The sequence below is a fragment of the Coptis chinensis genome, chromosome 2 (genome assembly GCF_015680905.1).
Source record: "Coptis chinensis isolate HL-2020 chromosome 2, ASM1568090v1, whole genome shotgun sequence".
Lineage (NCBI taxonomy): Eukaryota > Viridiplantae > Streptophyta > Magnoliopsida > Ranunculales > Ranunculaceae > Coptis > Coptis chinensis.
The window spans coordinates 113,913,482-113,928,539 of NC_141457.1; the positions used below are offsets into that span (position 1 = coordinate 113,913,482).

Sequence of the window (15,058 nt, forward strand, 5' to 3'; positions counted from 1 at the left end):
TAGTAATTCATCTAGATAAAATCAACTTGACAGGCCATTTTGCTAAGAAATAAAATTGATATTTCTGTTGGGAGACGGTTTATTAGTGCAAGGTTCATGACTGTTATTTTAGTCCCTCTTTTTGTATTTTATGTAACATGCATGCAGCTATACGTCTATTTGGTTAAAAATTAAAATTAAAGTAGCTACTAATTAAGAGTACTACAAGCCAATTGACATGGAAGCAACCAATATCATCGACATGGAGCTTAAGGTCGGGCGAGAAGGATGTAAATGTGTGGTTTTGTATCTACGATCTGATGTTGAGGTTGATAGGGAATGGCTACATTATTGCTTAGAATAAGAGTTGCCTACATATAAAGTTCCTTGGGTCAAATTTGAATCAAGCCTCTTACGTAGTTCATCTCTCTATACGTATAGATGTTTGAGCTAACTTTCCTTATTTGCTCCAGGCCGTTGTCAAGTGTAGATCCATATTTTGTGTTATCTTGATGATTCGTCATTACTTCTGATGTTACAAAGTAAATGTCTCCTTGATTAGTGCGTTGACTGAGCTTCAGGATCGCGGTAGATCATTTGCTTCTATATATGGATGTGTTTGATATTTGGGATGACCTGAGTCTGAGTTGTTATTACGTCTTGGTGGCGTGGTACGAGTTGTGAAGATACGACCTGGGATGTAGACACGTGTGCTGTAGTGATATGTTTGAGAACGGAAGATACTTATAAAGGACATGAAAGAAATGATTGAAGTCATGCACCAAGAAGTTTTCCTAGAGATTATAAGTAGCACAAGAGAAAGTTTAAGCATTAGGTGAAAATGCATACTACTGCTGTAGCTCTCGACACTTATGAACACCTCCTTCAAAGTGGAAATGTTGGAAATATTAACAAAATCCTTTGCAATGACAATGGAACACCAGTATACCTAAGGGACCAGCAACAATGTCAGAAGCCCTCAACATTAGACGTTGTCTATGGTTTATGGTTTGATAATTAAACTACGAAGTCATATTAAAGTATGCCTAACAAAATCACATTTAGTAGCAAAATGAGCACCTCATAACAAACATTTGAAAATATTTGGATATACCAAAATTAATGCCACAAACAACATAATAAGCACCTCATAACAAACCGTGCCTACAGCACTATGCCTAATTTATTGCTTAACAAAGGCCATGTCATTCACCTAAAAAAATGAAAAACTAGTCCTGTGGCAAGTCGAAACTAGCACTCAAAAGTCTTACGAAGGCCCGGATCAGACTACTCTATCACAAGTTGGATGCTCCGGGCCTCCGGCACTGTATTAGGCTTTTGAGGGCCCTATGTTCAGTTTAAGAACTGAGTTCTGTAAATCAGAGCCCAATCCAACCTACTATTTGGCGTACGCAGCTCCAAAACTCCAATTCCTCGTTACTATTGAGTCCTCGACAATCAAGAACACGGGAAAAGAAATGTCATATCATCAGTTCCCTGCTTGTGCCTGTATGAATGTATGATAACCAATAGCGGTACTGCATATCATCAGTTCCCTGCTTGTGCCTGTATGAATGTATGATAACCAATAGCGGTACTGCTGAGGCTTTGTCACTCGTTCTTATCGAGTACTGGTTGGTTACTCCGATCAGACTTGGCTCCTCAAATGAAGACCCGAGTAATGAAATCGCTTGGTCGTTTTCAGTTTTCTATGTATGTGTAGCATGTTACAAGTGGTTTCTCTTATCTACTTGTTATGCAACTAGTTCTATTTTTTTGTGTAAGTTCTTCATTTGGTTCGGTTGCTATCGTTCTGCTATATCATGCCTCTATGGCTCTATGTAATGCATGGAAATATCATTTTGGTTAAGAGGTTAAGCATGGACTAGTAGCCTACATGCAACTACGCAAGGAGCCTGTCTCATCTATACGAGTATACAACTCTAGCTACGTCGATACCATAGGACTTGCTGCCTAAGGGACATGTATTTTCCTGAGACCTAATTGTAAGATACTGAGAAGCATCAGAAGATAGACTTGTTATTCTTGTCATAAACTAAGTTGTCTCCTTTCTTCGGTGCGTGCCACAAGAGTCAAAAGAAAGAATTTGAATATACAAATACAAATAAGCATAGATGCTAAATGCTTTAGAAATGGGGTAATGAGTAAGTGTGCTGGTGAAGGACACACTTCTCATAATGAAAAGCACTTTAATCTTTGTGTCTCATCATTCTACAAGGTCATGCTCTTCTTATCAATATTATTATTCTCAATCTCGTCCTCATCTTCTCCATTATTCTGACCCCTGCATTATTATCTGTTTGTCCCATAATAAAATACAAGAAGATTTCCATTTTATGAAGTAAAATCCCTTTTCGCTGCTACTTTAGAAACTCAGTTATTTTTTAACAACACTCACGGTTATTTTTAACTAGGAATGCATAGCATCACGATTGCACTACAAATCAAGATCTTGATTTCTATTTTGACCAACTACATTGTCACTAACCTCCATGATTCTTGTATTAGTTATTAGGTAAAGTATTGCTTTAAATGAGAAAAACAGATCTGATGAAGGGCTCCTTTAATCCCATATGTACATTCTTTAAGTGTTAATGTTTACCAAGTGATTCTACATGTGAATCTATTTGTTTTCCACACACAAGTAACAATTGTTTTGTGACACGGCTTGACCTGCCAATCTGCCACTACTACTAGTCCACCAAATAATTCTAACATACAAGATAGTAGACCCCTGCAACCTTCTAACTAACCCACAATAAAGTTAAAATTACATTCAATCAAATATAAAATGTCACTTTCCTTCGGGGTACTGTTGTATTATCATAAAAATATAAAGGCTATATGTCCAATTTACTACACTCAGTTAACTCTAACAACCTTATTAGAGGTTTTTAAAGCGCTTTGGTTCCAATTGAAACTCCTCTGCTATCTTGCCTCGGATCCTTTCCATGGCTGCTATTACTTCTTCATCCAATTGCACTACTTTCTTCAATCTTAGGGGTAGTTCAGTCGTGCCAAGGGTCCGATCATCAACTAGTCATGGCTCGCCAGGATGTGGTAAACTTGATGGTGTGGCTATGTGGTTCATAAATGGTGTCACATCTGCTTTCTTTGCATCTCTTGAACGATGTTCATGTATCAATATAGCTACCTATGACGATAGCGATGAAGGCAATGATCTACCATTGATTTCAAATGATGGGAATTTTCGCCGTGAAAGCAGCACGGGAAGTAGGAGAAGATCAGGGAAGGGGAAGAAGAGAGGTGGGTTTGTTGATGATTATATGTGATTTATTACATATTAAAAATGGTTACATGGTTATCTTGTTTGTTAAAATTTTATTTTACTCCTGCTGATTTGATAAAATGCTAAGACTTCATTTGAGTTGGATCTCATATTTGTCAGAATGCTCTAAATTACATGACAATCCTCATTCTTCGCAAACAAAATTGAGAGCTATAACATTGGGATATAATATATAGTTTTTAACTCATTTTTGGGTGTATAATCTTAGGAGAGAAAATGACATATAGACGGACAAACTTCGGCTAATAGTCAATTGATTCGAATATGCTATTAAGTGTGCTACAATGTAACAATGGTTTTTTATCAATTTTTTTTTACCAATAATGGTTTAGCTATAGAGATTAAGTTATGAGTAAGTAATCTACAAAGTTACATGTGTTAGATAATTTTGATTCATTCCTGAAATGACGGACACAGACGTGTCTGATTTCATCCAGCTTACATATTACTGGATATAAGTTGTTCAAGTAGTAATCTATATGTATTGATACTAAGAAGTGGGGAAACCAGACTTATCCCTTGCAGAGTTGCAATTTAATATGTAATTTTCTCTTTTCCTATATTTATACAGTTTATTTTGCCCAATTGGCCCTTGCTTAATTTTAAGTGTCAACAATTAGGAATATGTATCATATAGCAACTTTTAATACTAATTGGATGTGTATCTGTTATCTAAAAAAGCAATCACCAAAGCATACAATAACTATGTTACTCAAGTACGTCCATTACTATTTCGACATGTGCATTTGTTGTTGAACAAAGCAATCAGCAAAAGCATTTAAGCCAAAAAAAAAAAACACAGCAAGTCAACAACCCTTGAGACTTGAGATTTAAAAGTCTGAAATTCATACATAATGAAGTGTAGAGCGGAGAACTGACCTTTTTGATAATCCAATTCATCAGCTAGAAGATATATTCTCCCTTGAATGTTATGTCCTTTTAATCTTTATGTCAAGCAATTCGTGAACCATTTCAAAAACAGATGATCGCTTGCATTTTCCATTGCCATGTAAAAGGGGAAACATGCATGAAGATGTATCATAATCAAGAAAAAATAAAACTGTCGCGAAATAGTGCAATTTTGTTGGAAGTTTGATGACATGTATAACTTCAGTCCAATGAAATGTATCAGTCTTCAGCTACTCCTCCAACAAGGCAACAAGCTTTAAAAGTTTAAACTATCAAAGAACCCAAATGATGACATGTATAACTTCAAGATAGGAATCACTGGAGGGGATCAGAAAAGATTATACACGCAACACTCTTTGTATGCAGTGCAAACAACAAAGGCCTGAGCTGCTGCGTCCTTTTCATCCAAGACTCCCGTCCTTGGACTAATATTGCGAACTCTATCGCACAAAGAAAATGCTGAAGGCACAACATGTAGAAGAACCTGCTCACAAGAATCAAAATAAGCATATGGCAATAGAATCATTATTTAAGCAAAAGATATGAATGACACTAAACACAACTTAGATACAATAAATCCATGACTCACCCACGTGTACACACTCAAAACCATCATCCGTAACTAAGCAACAATGCAGGAAGAGCCCATAAGTGTACTAGCTAAGCTCACTGAATTCTATATAGAAACCCTGATATGTTGTTTCCATATAGATTTGTTTTTTAGGAGCTACACCCCGTACTCCTTCCCTGAAGTGGACATGTCAAATAATTAACAGAAATTGCAGCTTTAACGAGAGGGTAATATTGGTTCCACTCTCATCCTTCCAACAGCCATTGCAACAATTCTGACTAGTAGTCCTAGCTAGTGACAAAGATTCTCGTCATTTGTAAGCACCATAAAATTTATCATCAACACAAAACCCTCTCAGCATATGGACCAGAATCGATTGATCTGCTGCAGTGGCTATAGAGCAAAACACAGACCGCACAAGCAACATCAACAGAAAACACAAGACCAAAATGACAACAACAACAATACTCGTCACAAAAAAGGATGCATTAAAGATGGAAAGTAACACCACATGTCTCCTGTAAGTTTCGGGATCTATTCTTGAATGCCGCAAGTAATCTCCTCATCAAGGAATAAAAAAAAGGAGTGAATCCTCATCCATGTTCTACTGCACAGATGTTATTTTTTCCTATAGAAGAAGGTAGTGTACAAGTGTCATAATACGTATGGTGCACAGAAATCAATCACGAAGAACTCAATCCTCATCCAACATTTACCTATACTTGTCTGATGCATCCTCAAAGCCATTTAAAATGCAGAGAATAGTAATTTCATAGTAAGATATAAATTTCAGGCCGCAAATGCTAGCAAATTACCCTAATGCACATGACGCCGCTCTCACCATCTGTTCTTGATCCCTCGATCAAAGCTCCAAGCTATGAAGGACGCGTTACATTTTAGTTGCTCAATGAACCAAATCCAAAAATGCTCGTGAAGAAAAGCTTGAGAAGATTTTCAACCATTATGTTGAGGACTTCAGCAGCTCAATCTGCAGCAAGATCATCCTCTTCCGTCTCATGCAGTGGCTACCAAGTAAAGGGTGCATGAATTGCAGGATTCGGATCACCAGCTTGTGATTTTTTTAAGAGAAATGGATTTGCACATAGCATGAGATTATCTGAATAGGCTGATACAAACGAAGAGAACAGAAAGTGATCGTGAGACATGAGCACAAGTATGCAACATAATCATCTCAATATAAGCAACCATGTAATTATGTAAAAGAGGAACAGTGCATTTCAGACTTCCAACCTCATGAGTGTATTGAATCTAAATTTCAACTTGAGCAAATTTCAAGAGAAAACTGTACTATATATCTTAGAGAGTCCTGACAAGTAGCAGGAGAATCAATGTGCTCTGGAAGACTTTCAGGCGCAATTGCAGCAACAGGATAGCTACAACATCTTCAGCAAGAAATGCAACCACCCATCTAGCAGAGTGGGCCAAAAGGATACGATGTCATAGAACTCTTTGAATGCAGTGCGAACAACCCAAAGTTCTCAGTTGCAGGTTTGCAGCGGCCTTCTAATCAACACACTTGGACACTTAAAACTACAACAACAACAACAAAAAAAGAAAAAAAATGCATAGACCTAAGCACGTAACACAAGAAACTTAAGATAAAACTAAAAATTATTAAACAAAAAAAATAAAAGGAAGTAAAAATAGATTACAGATATGGGTATATCAAACTATAAAAAAAACCAAAAACCAAATAAAAATGTAGTATATACTAAAATCATAGAAATTAGTAGGAAAAAACACATTTTAATAAGAAAAACAAAAATCAAGTCCTATTGATATCTTTGATTGCATTTTAAGAATGAAAAATACGAAATTGACACAATAAAGTACAAAATTTACATAAACCCAATAAAGATTAAAAACTACATAAAATAAAAAGAGGTCGGATCGTCTCCACCCGGGTGAAAAACTTTAGCTATTACACCTTACAAAATATTTTTGACATGTGTCCCTTATTTAACACCTAAAGTAACGGTGTTACTTAAAACCAAAAAACAAAATCAATAAAAAATAACTACAAAAAAAGAAAAATTTGATGAAAAATGGAAAAAAAAATTCCACCATTTTGTTTTCAAAAATGTTATATCTTCTTATACAATATTCTTATTATTATTTCAATGAAATTGACAAATTTCTCATTGAAATAGAAAACCACATTTGGATTTGAATGAAAGTCGAAAATACAATCATAAATTATCACATAACTTCACAGCATTTGATTAATACTCAAAAAATAATCCAAATAACTGATTAAAACTTAACTTAAAGTAAAAAAGATTAAATTATTCAAAATTATGATTAAAGCTCAAATTACTAATTTGTAAAGATCAAATTGATCACGTAGAAAGGAATTTAATTAATTTTTAACCTAATATTGAAAATCAATATCAATCAAAAGTTATTGATGTTTATTACAATTAGTGTTTTAATGACTTGATTATAATTAAGTTATGTTTTGATGTTTATTACAATTAATTTTTATAATGATTTTTTTTTTTTTGTTTTAAATAACACCGTTACTTTAGGTGTTAAATAAGGGGACATGTCAATAATATTTTGTAAGGTGTAATGGCTAATGTTTTCCACCCGGGTGGAGAAGATCCGGCCTCAAATAAAAACACTAGGAAAGTAAGTATATATACTTACATACTTACAGAAGAGAGTTACCAGTTAGAGATATCATAAAAACCAATGAAAATCAGCATCACAAGTGTAAGAAAATGATTGCAGGGAATAAACTTCATGGCTAAATCCCAGAATGGAAGTTTGATGAAACAGAAGTACCTTTCCGTTTAAAACAAGGATATGAGAGTTTTCCGTTTTCCCAGTGAATTCAAACCATGAAATTTCATAAAAAACAGCAAAAATTAAAATAAGTGGAAAATATTTGATAACAGGGAACACAACTTCATGGGCAGTGCGCGCAGAGAAATTTTCACGAAACACAACAATAATAGTTCCTTCCACTTACCACTCTCTCCCTTTTCCAGTAATTTCAACCTAAACGCTTCATATATATTTTATTTTAAATGAGATCAAGAACTTTTAATCTTGTGGCAGAGTTCGAATCTCAATTTACCGAAAAGGCTTCATATTTCATTATCATTATTCTACTACAAATCGAGTAAGAGGTCAGATAAAATTAAAATTTTCTCCCTATGTAATCAAACACACCCTCTGTTAAAAAAAAATATAGAAACAAAAACCAAAAAATAAAACTTTCCTCCCAATGGTACTAGATTGATGCACCCATGTTTAAATTATAGAAAGGTAATATCCTCAATCTACTAAATAAATATGGACAAAATATTCAAAACAAAAACCAAGCTATGTAAGACAAAAAAAAAACTAAGAGATTTAAAAATGAGAAAATCTACTGCACACAGGAGAGAAGTGTGTGTGAGAATCTAAGTCACTCATCAGTCAGGACTCAGGAGAGAGGTGTGTGCGAGAATCTAGACCACTCATCAGGCAAGAGTGCGTGTGTATTGTCTCAAGAAGTACTGCAATCAAAGTCCCTCATACCTGCTTGCAGCCTAATGGACTCTAGAACTACTATTTAAAAATACATAAAAATTTAATTTATTATTATTACGGGACTATATAGATGAGGGTTGTGATTTTTAAATTAGTTTAGATATGGGATACCGCGTCTTTTCTATATGTAACGTAAAGTTTCCACAACTCAGATCATGTGTCTATCATGTGTTTATTACTAAAATAGGTAAATTACGCGGGTTTATTAACTTTATTACGAGTTTAATTACAGTAGCATGAGTTGCGTTGCTTTTACGTAGCTTCTGGTTTACGCACAAGTTTACTGGACCGGGCTATATATTTGAAGCCCAAGTTCTAAACAATTTATCGTCTTATTCTTTCGTTCAAATACCAAAAACAAAAAAAAACTCACTCTCGTTTTACAATTATTGATCAACGTCTTTGGAGGTCGGTGATCAATTTGTTTTTTTTGTGTATCTGAAGATGCTTAGTGACGGAGGCGAAACTCCTTCCAGGTACAAAAAACATAGTTTATTTATTTATAACTGAAACAAATTCCCTTGTTGATTGAATTGTTTGGTTATCAGGTTGGAGTTGTTGAATATGGTGAGAAAACACTCAAATTTACTTGGGAAAACGGTAGTCGATGAGGAAGACGCTTCTGATATTGAAATGGATTCTCACTTTTGGCACGACATTCTAGACTTGTACTTTATTAAGAATACCGAATCGAGAAGACGTCAGGATGACGATCTTATCTTTTTCATTAAAAAAATGGTAATGTTCGATCATGTTTAATTACATGTCATTATGTGAGTTAATACCTTTTATATTGTAGAGCTTGCATGGATATGGTTTTAATGATACTGTGGAAGAAGGACAGCCTCCTTATTTTGTTCGCAGGTGGGCATCTAAGGTAAATGCAAATAATATCACTTGTTTGTTTTAGTTGAAATGAATGATGCCGTTCCGTTCGGGTTAATAATAGTTTACTATGTTTATGTTTATGTTTATGTTTATGTCAAATCAGTTGGAAAAAGTAGTTGGGGGTTCTTATGCAGATGTGGATTGGAGGCGTTCCTTCTACTTGAACTTAATTGCTCACACTTCATATACAGTAACAGTTGCAATCTGCAGGTATTTCTTGCTTTTCCTTCTATCTCGTTGTTTAATGTATTATGTGTTTGTGTTTGGGCTTTCACCAATGTGTAATTTGAAAGAGATGGAGAGACATGCCTAATTGCTCCCTAATTTACTTTATTTTATATAAGTTAATTAAACCGATCTTTTAAAACACCAATGCTGAGTGTTTTTTTTTCCTTTTCTAGTTGACAGAACACATTGTTTTTAGAAGGAAATTGTAATACCATGCCTCAAAAACTCAGAGAGAGATTGTTTGGATTTTGACTGTTAATTCTGCGAACTGTTGTTGTAATACTGAGGATCTTCATCTGCATGGTAATGTCTTATGGCAGTGAACAATGGTTAAAGTGGGATACAACATGGGGCATGCACACATGACACACCTAGTGAAACCTCTGGGAAGAACGCGCTTCACAACATCTTACCCTGATCTTTTTACAGCTCTTTTATATGAGGATGCATGTATAGCATAGTCCTCTGATTAGGCAAATAGATGAGAATAATTTATAGTTTTTCAGAATACGAGTCTCTCATGTGCACCTGTACGGATGTACCATGCTTATGTCCCTCCTTTAGTTTGTGATAATTTGTGTGGTAGACTTTATTAATATATCTTGCACTGTCACATTCTTATGAATTTACTAATTGAGTGATACTCTTCTTTTCCATAGTCTCTCAGTTCTGTTATACATAAATTATATCCTGTCCTTGCAAGAATGGGTTCTACTCTCCCTTCTCTTTCTTTGTTTTGTATGTTATATTAGGAGTAACTGAATTGGCTGCTCATATGTGGACTGTGCAAGCTCTCTATGTGGCTGCTTTCTTTCATATTGATACAATTTTTGTTGGGTTCAGTATTCAGGACCTCCGGAGTCATCAAAATGGAGTAGATACACACTTATCCCCTATATATAAGGTATATCTGCTGCATAAAACCTTTGTAATGATCAAAATGTAAAGAATTTAACCATTAGAAAAGGTGTTGTTGAGGGTCTCTCGTCCTTTAAATTTCTTCTTTGATTTTCAATCAAGATCATGTTATTTATAAATATTAAAACACTTTCTTTCTTTTTTATCTGATGTTGGAACAGAGTTCTGATTTGAATGAGTGCAGTGAATTGAGGGAAACAGTTGTGTTTTTCAATTTTTTTTCTTTGAATGATGGGCTAGGGAATTATCCTTCAAGAATAATGCAGTATCCATTAAGTACTTAGTTGCAAGTTTGCAACATGCAGATGATCTTTGTTTTATATACTGCAGGTTGTAAAGACTGTCTATGCATCTCCAAGTCGTGTCAATTTTCATCTGGACTCGAAAAAGGTCAGTGCCTCGTACTGTAAACAGTGATCCATCTTCAATTTGATTTCTTTATTTCCTCCCTAAAAACATCTATTATTATATGTTCAGGAAGTAGAAACAGTACCTGCATATCCAGATATCTGTTTTGCTGTTGATGACTTTGATTCTACTTTTGATGCAGTTGTAAGATGCCTTGCCCCCTCTTCCCCCCTTTCTTTTCCCAGAAGAAGTACTATATTTTATCCTTTCATGTAAGCGACTTGAGTGTTCTTCTATTATGTCATTCTTCTGGACTGGTTGCTAAGGATGTTTTGTTATCTCTCTCTCTCTGTCTCTCTCTCTCATCAATGAATAAAATCACTATCTTGTTGCAGGTCATGACAGAAACAGATCAATGCTATTGTGTAATTCTCAATGCTCATGATGGAGCTGCATTTCCAACTGACAATCAGGCGCCTAGTTGTAGCTCTAATAAGACTTCTGGTTTAAGAATTGAAACTGATTTTGGAAGGCTGAAGACTTCTAAGGTTAGAACTTCTCTCATTCAGTCTCCAAGAATAGTAGTCTGGCTTGACTCATTTATTTGAATAAGTAGGGGGACCTTTATTTCAACTGTATTTTTGGTCTTTCATAGTTTTGTTCTGATTTTTCTTTGTTATGTGATGCAAGAGTTCCAATTGATAACCGGTCAAAGTTTGAGAAGGGAGTGGAATATGTATAGTATGCTGCGGTAAATGTGCATAGAACAGTGTAATGTTAGAAGGGTCGATGGAAAGCTAATTAGTTCCCATCTTTTGTTCATGGTTATGTCTTACCTTTTCCGCTTGGCAAGTGCCACAGTCTATAGCATTTTGGTGCTAAAGGTTGCCCTATGCGTCGATCTAACCACAACTCCTTGTGGAATCTCTTGACACAATGTGTTTGTGGTTGCAGCTTACTCTATTCTCAGGATTTGTCAGCTATCAAATGGTTAGAGAAGCGTATGATGGTATGTCTCTGTTAGCACAGTATTATCCTAGCATATTTTGCTCAACTAATTTGCAGTCAAACTAATTTATCGTAATTTAGATTAGTAAATATATCTGGTGGAACCTAATGGATAAAATTGAAATGCTAAAAAATTATCATTAATTTACTTAACTTTAACTAAATTAATCTGGTCCACTGATTAGAAATTAAAATTGTTGCTAATATAAAGTGAAATTTAACAAAGTAAGTAAAGAGATAAATAAAATAAATTAAAAAATAAGGATACTTTAAGTGTAACATCTTTTTTTTTACACCAATAGTTTGAGACCTATGCCTCCTGAATAATTCGTTTTAACTTTTCAGGTATTTATTTGTCTTTATTTTGCAGCGGGGAAATCACGATTTGGAAGCTTCCTAACATCAGGTCATTTCACGGGTAAAACGGACAGGCTTTACATGAAAGGTCCTGGAGGCCGTGGAGAAGTTGAAGTTGCTGTTTCTGGTATTGCAGGTGATTCGAAAAAATCTATGTAGAACCTTGGGCATATGTTTCAGTTTAGATTTGAACATCTAAATTTCTGTCCAACCTAATTTGTATATTTGAATAGGATACTTTTGTTATAGTTATGTATAATGCTAAATTTTTTTGCAAGCCTTTTCCGATAGGCCCTGCTAATCATATTTAAGTAATCATTATAACTGATGCAGATCAAAGCCAGCAGATTTTGGATCCTCCTTCACCAGTTCAGATATCCAAGAGATCTGGGATTGCTCTGGGTACAATTGTCCGCAAAGCAGCTTCAGCTGCATCCTTCGCAGCAAAGCATGCCTATGCTGCTGCTGCTAACAGGAGATCTGATGAAGAGTTGTTGCCGCTCCAATGTTGCTTAATGTCCATATCATTGCCCTGGGAAAACATAGCACATGATATTTTGTTTAAGGTGAGTCAAGAAGTACTTTGAGGTAAATATGGTGTAATATTGGGTTCGTGATACTACGTTTCATTACTTTTTTTTTTTTTTGGAAGGGATTGTGCACATACTGGAAGTAATAAATGTTATCTCAAAAAATGATGGCAAGAAACTCAACTCTTACAACTTTGCCAGGAAAATAAATGAGATCCAAAAGGCAACTCATAAAATAAACTAATAACCAAACTTCACTGCCGCAAAGTGCTGAGTGAAAAACTTGCAATTAGAATTAACCTCCTTTATGTTGGTAGGAATATCTCCTACACCACCCTTCATCAACTCATCAACCAATTTTTTTGTTTTTTACCATCCCACGTACCCATTTGTTCCAGTTTTATTTATTGTCTCTGTGCGTGTCTCCCCTGACAAGATGCAATCATAGTGAATGGAAACATAGATACTGTAGAAGGACCACGTTGCCATTCTTTGTAACTTGGTTATTAACATCCTTAAAAAAATAAAAACAAAATAAAAAATCCCTACTTCTGAATAAAAAGGATGCTGGTTAGGGTAATCAACTTGACATAATAAAACATCCTCCATGTAATACACATTCATGCTTGTACCTTGTACCTTGATGTCAGAATCTTATTAAGTATCACCAAGTTATTTATTTTTCCCTCGTTATTTTTTTGTAAAACACCTGTTCTTGTTCTTACAGTTGATTTGTCAAAATCTGACATGCCTGTATAAATTTTATATTTTGCTTGCTCGCTCAGGGAAGCCCTCCAGTGGATTTGTGATCTTTTTGCCAACAGTTGGAGGTGTTGAATCGACTGATGACTTTGTCTCTGTAGTTCAACGTCAGTGGTGTATATGTGTGAATACTTTTTTCCCCTCTTTTTCGGTAAGTAGAGACTAGAGTTTTGGTCAATCTTATCAACATTCACATTTACTTTTTCTTTTGGATAACAACATTTAAAGTTACATATATCAATCTAGTCTAACTTATTGATCTGTAGTGGAGTGTCACCCCTAATTATCAGTCCTTAGTTCTGCTGCCGTTTGTGGGAGCAGCAACCCCTAACTTGTATACTGCCTTCTTTCAGAGTGCCCTCTGATTAGGTGCCTGCTACCCCTTGTGCCCATAGAATATGGACGAAACACTAACACAGATTAGGTAGAAAGAAGTTTCAGGTCGAATATGTAGAAAGTCGGTGAAATTATATCCTCCATTTGCCCAGATGAAATGCCACGAGAAAAAAAATTGTTTTAATCTACAATTTACGTTACAAATAAAGTCAGGCAGTGCAATTCCTATTAATTCAGTCTTGACTTTCCTTTTCAAAAACTTTTTTCATAAAAGAAAATGTTAAAAAAAACACAGCTGGAAAGATCTATCACTTGTTTACTTTGTGCAGATTAAAGCTCTCTCGCCTTATCCGTGTGATCTCATCCCAAAAGATGGTCTCGTCGGTCACAGCCTTCAAAATACCCTTTGGATATGCCGTGAAGTTCCATTTAATAAACAAAAATAATTAAAGTTACTTTTCATGGGCTGTTGGGCACACAACAAAAACATTATTTTCTTCCAATAAACTTGGGTCTTTCTTTCACACCATATCTGGGGATTCTGGGCTGGTTGAATTACATGCTGTCTTGCGTATATCTTTGTAAAGCTATTTTTTTGGAACGTTTGCGCATGTGAGTTTCTCCCTGTCTGGCAGAGGTTTAATTACCTGTTAGGACTAGGTGTCATCACCCTCAATTTGCTCAATCAATTTGGTTTTACCTGTCGATTTGTTTGGTCATATACGGATATACTCTTATAGTGAAATTTTATCTATATAACAAAATACACCATAACAACAAATGCACCAAAATTCATTAAAGTGTTCTTAGAGCATCTCTAGGTGGTGCTAGTATCACTTGTATGTTTGAGGCCGAAGTTTGAGAGAAGTATCCTCAAAATTTGACCACCTCTGCGCGCCATTACCACTGTTACGCGCCATTGGTATTGTCGCGTGCTATCGGGTAAAAAGACACAAATTTCAATTCACTGCTTCATTCTCACCCCACATTCCACAACTATTTTATTTTACTATAGTTTTTTCTTCATCATTGCAAAAAACTAGCTAACATATCGACGTTGGCGAATCAACTCAACAATCATGTTATTTTGATACACTTGATCAAACATATTTATATTATCATACAAGTATCTGAATTGAAAGGTGTCCTAAAAATACCATATTGCCAAGGTTATATGCTTTATATAAGGTGTAGCAAAGATGGTTATTCACATCACCTTGTCAATATACCGAAGTACTACAAGTTTACACATCAAATGTAATTCCACACAGTTGCAATCTCACACATCATTCAAACTCTCAATTCTAAAAGTAATCGGATTGTGCTAGATAC

The 15,058-nt window shown here is 35.2% G+C and overlaps 1 protein-coding gene across 2 annotated transcripts; it reads left to right on the top strand.

Annotated features, from left to right (window-relative positions):
• Nucleotides 1-8,675: 8,675 nt before the first annotated feature.
• Nucleotides 8,676-14,445, top strand: CW7. 2 transcript variants are annotated; one of them, XR_015212927.1, is made up of 13 exons: nt 8,676-8,827; nt 8,900-9,089; nt 9,151-9,228; nt 9,343-9,449; nt 10,311-10,371; nt 10,716-10,775; nt 10,863-10,937; nt 11,129-11,281; nt 11,688-11,742; nt 12,112-12,234; nt 12,432-12,664; nt 13,414-13,541; nt 14,056-14,445. XR_015212927.1 is itself a non-coding variant. In XM_086592483.1 (12 exons), exons 1-12 carry the CDS (start codon nt 8,796-8,798, stop codon nt 13,435-13,437), a joined length of 1,191 nt encoding a protein of 396 aa, XP_086448609.1. In that variant the 5' UTR covers nt 8,676-8,795; the 3' UTR covers nt 13,438-13,651. The 2 variants fall into 2 exon arrangements, 1 of the variants encoding a protein (XP_086448609.1); XM_086592483.1 differs by lacking the exon at nt 14,056-14,445 and having other exon boundaries at nt 13,414-13,651.
• The last annotated feature ends 613 nt before the right edge of the window (nt 14,446-15,058 follow it).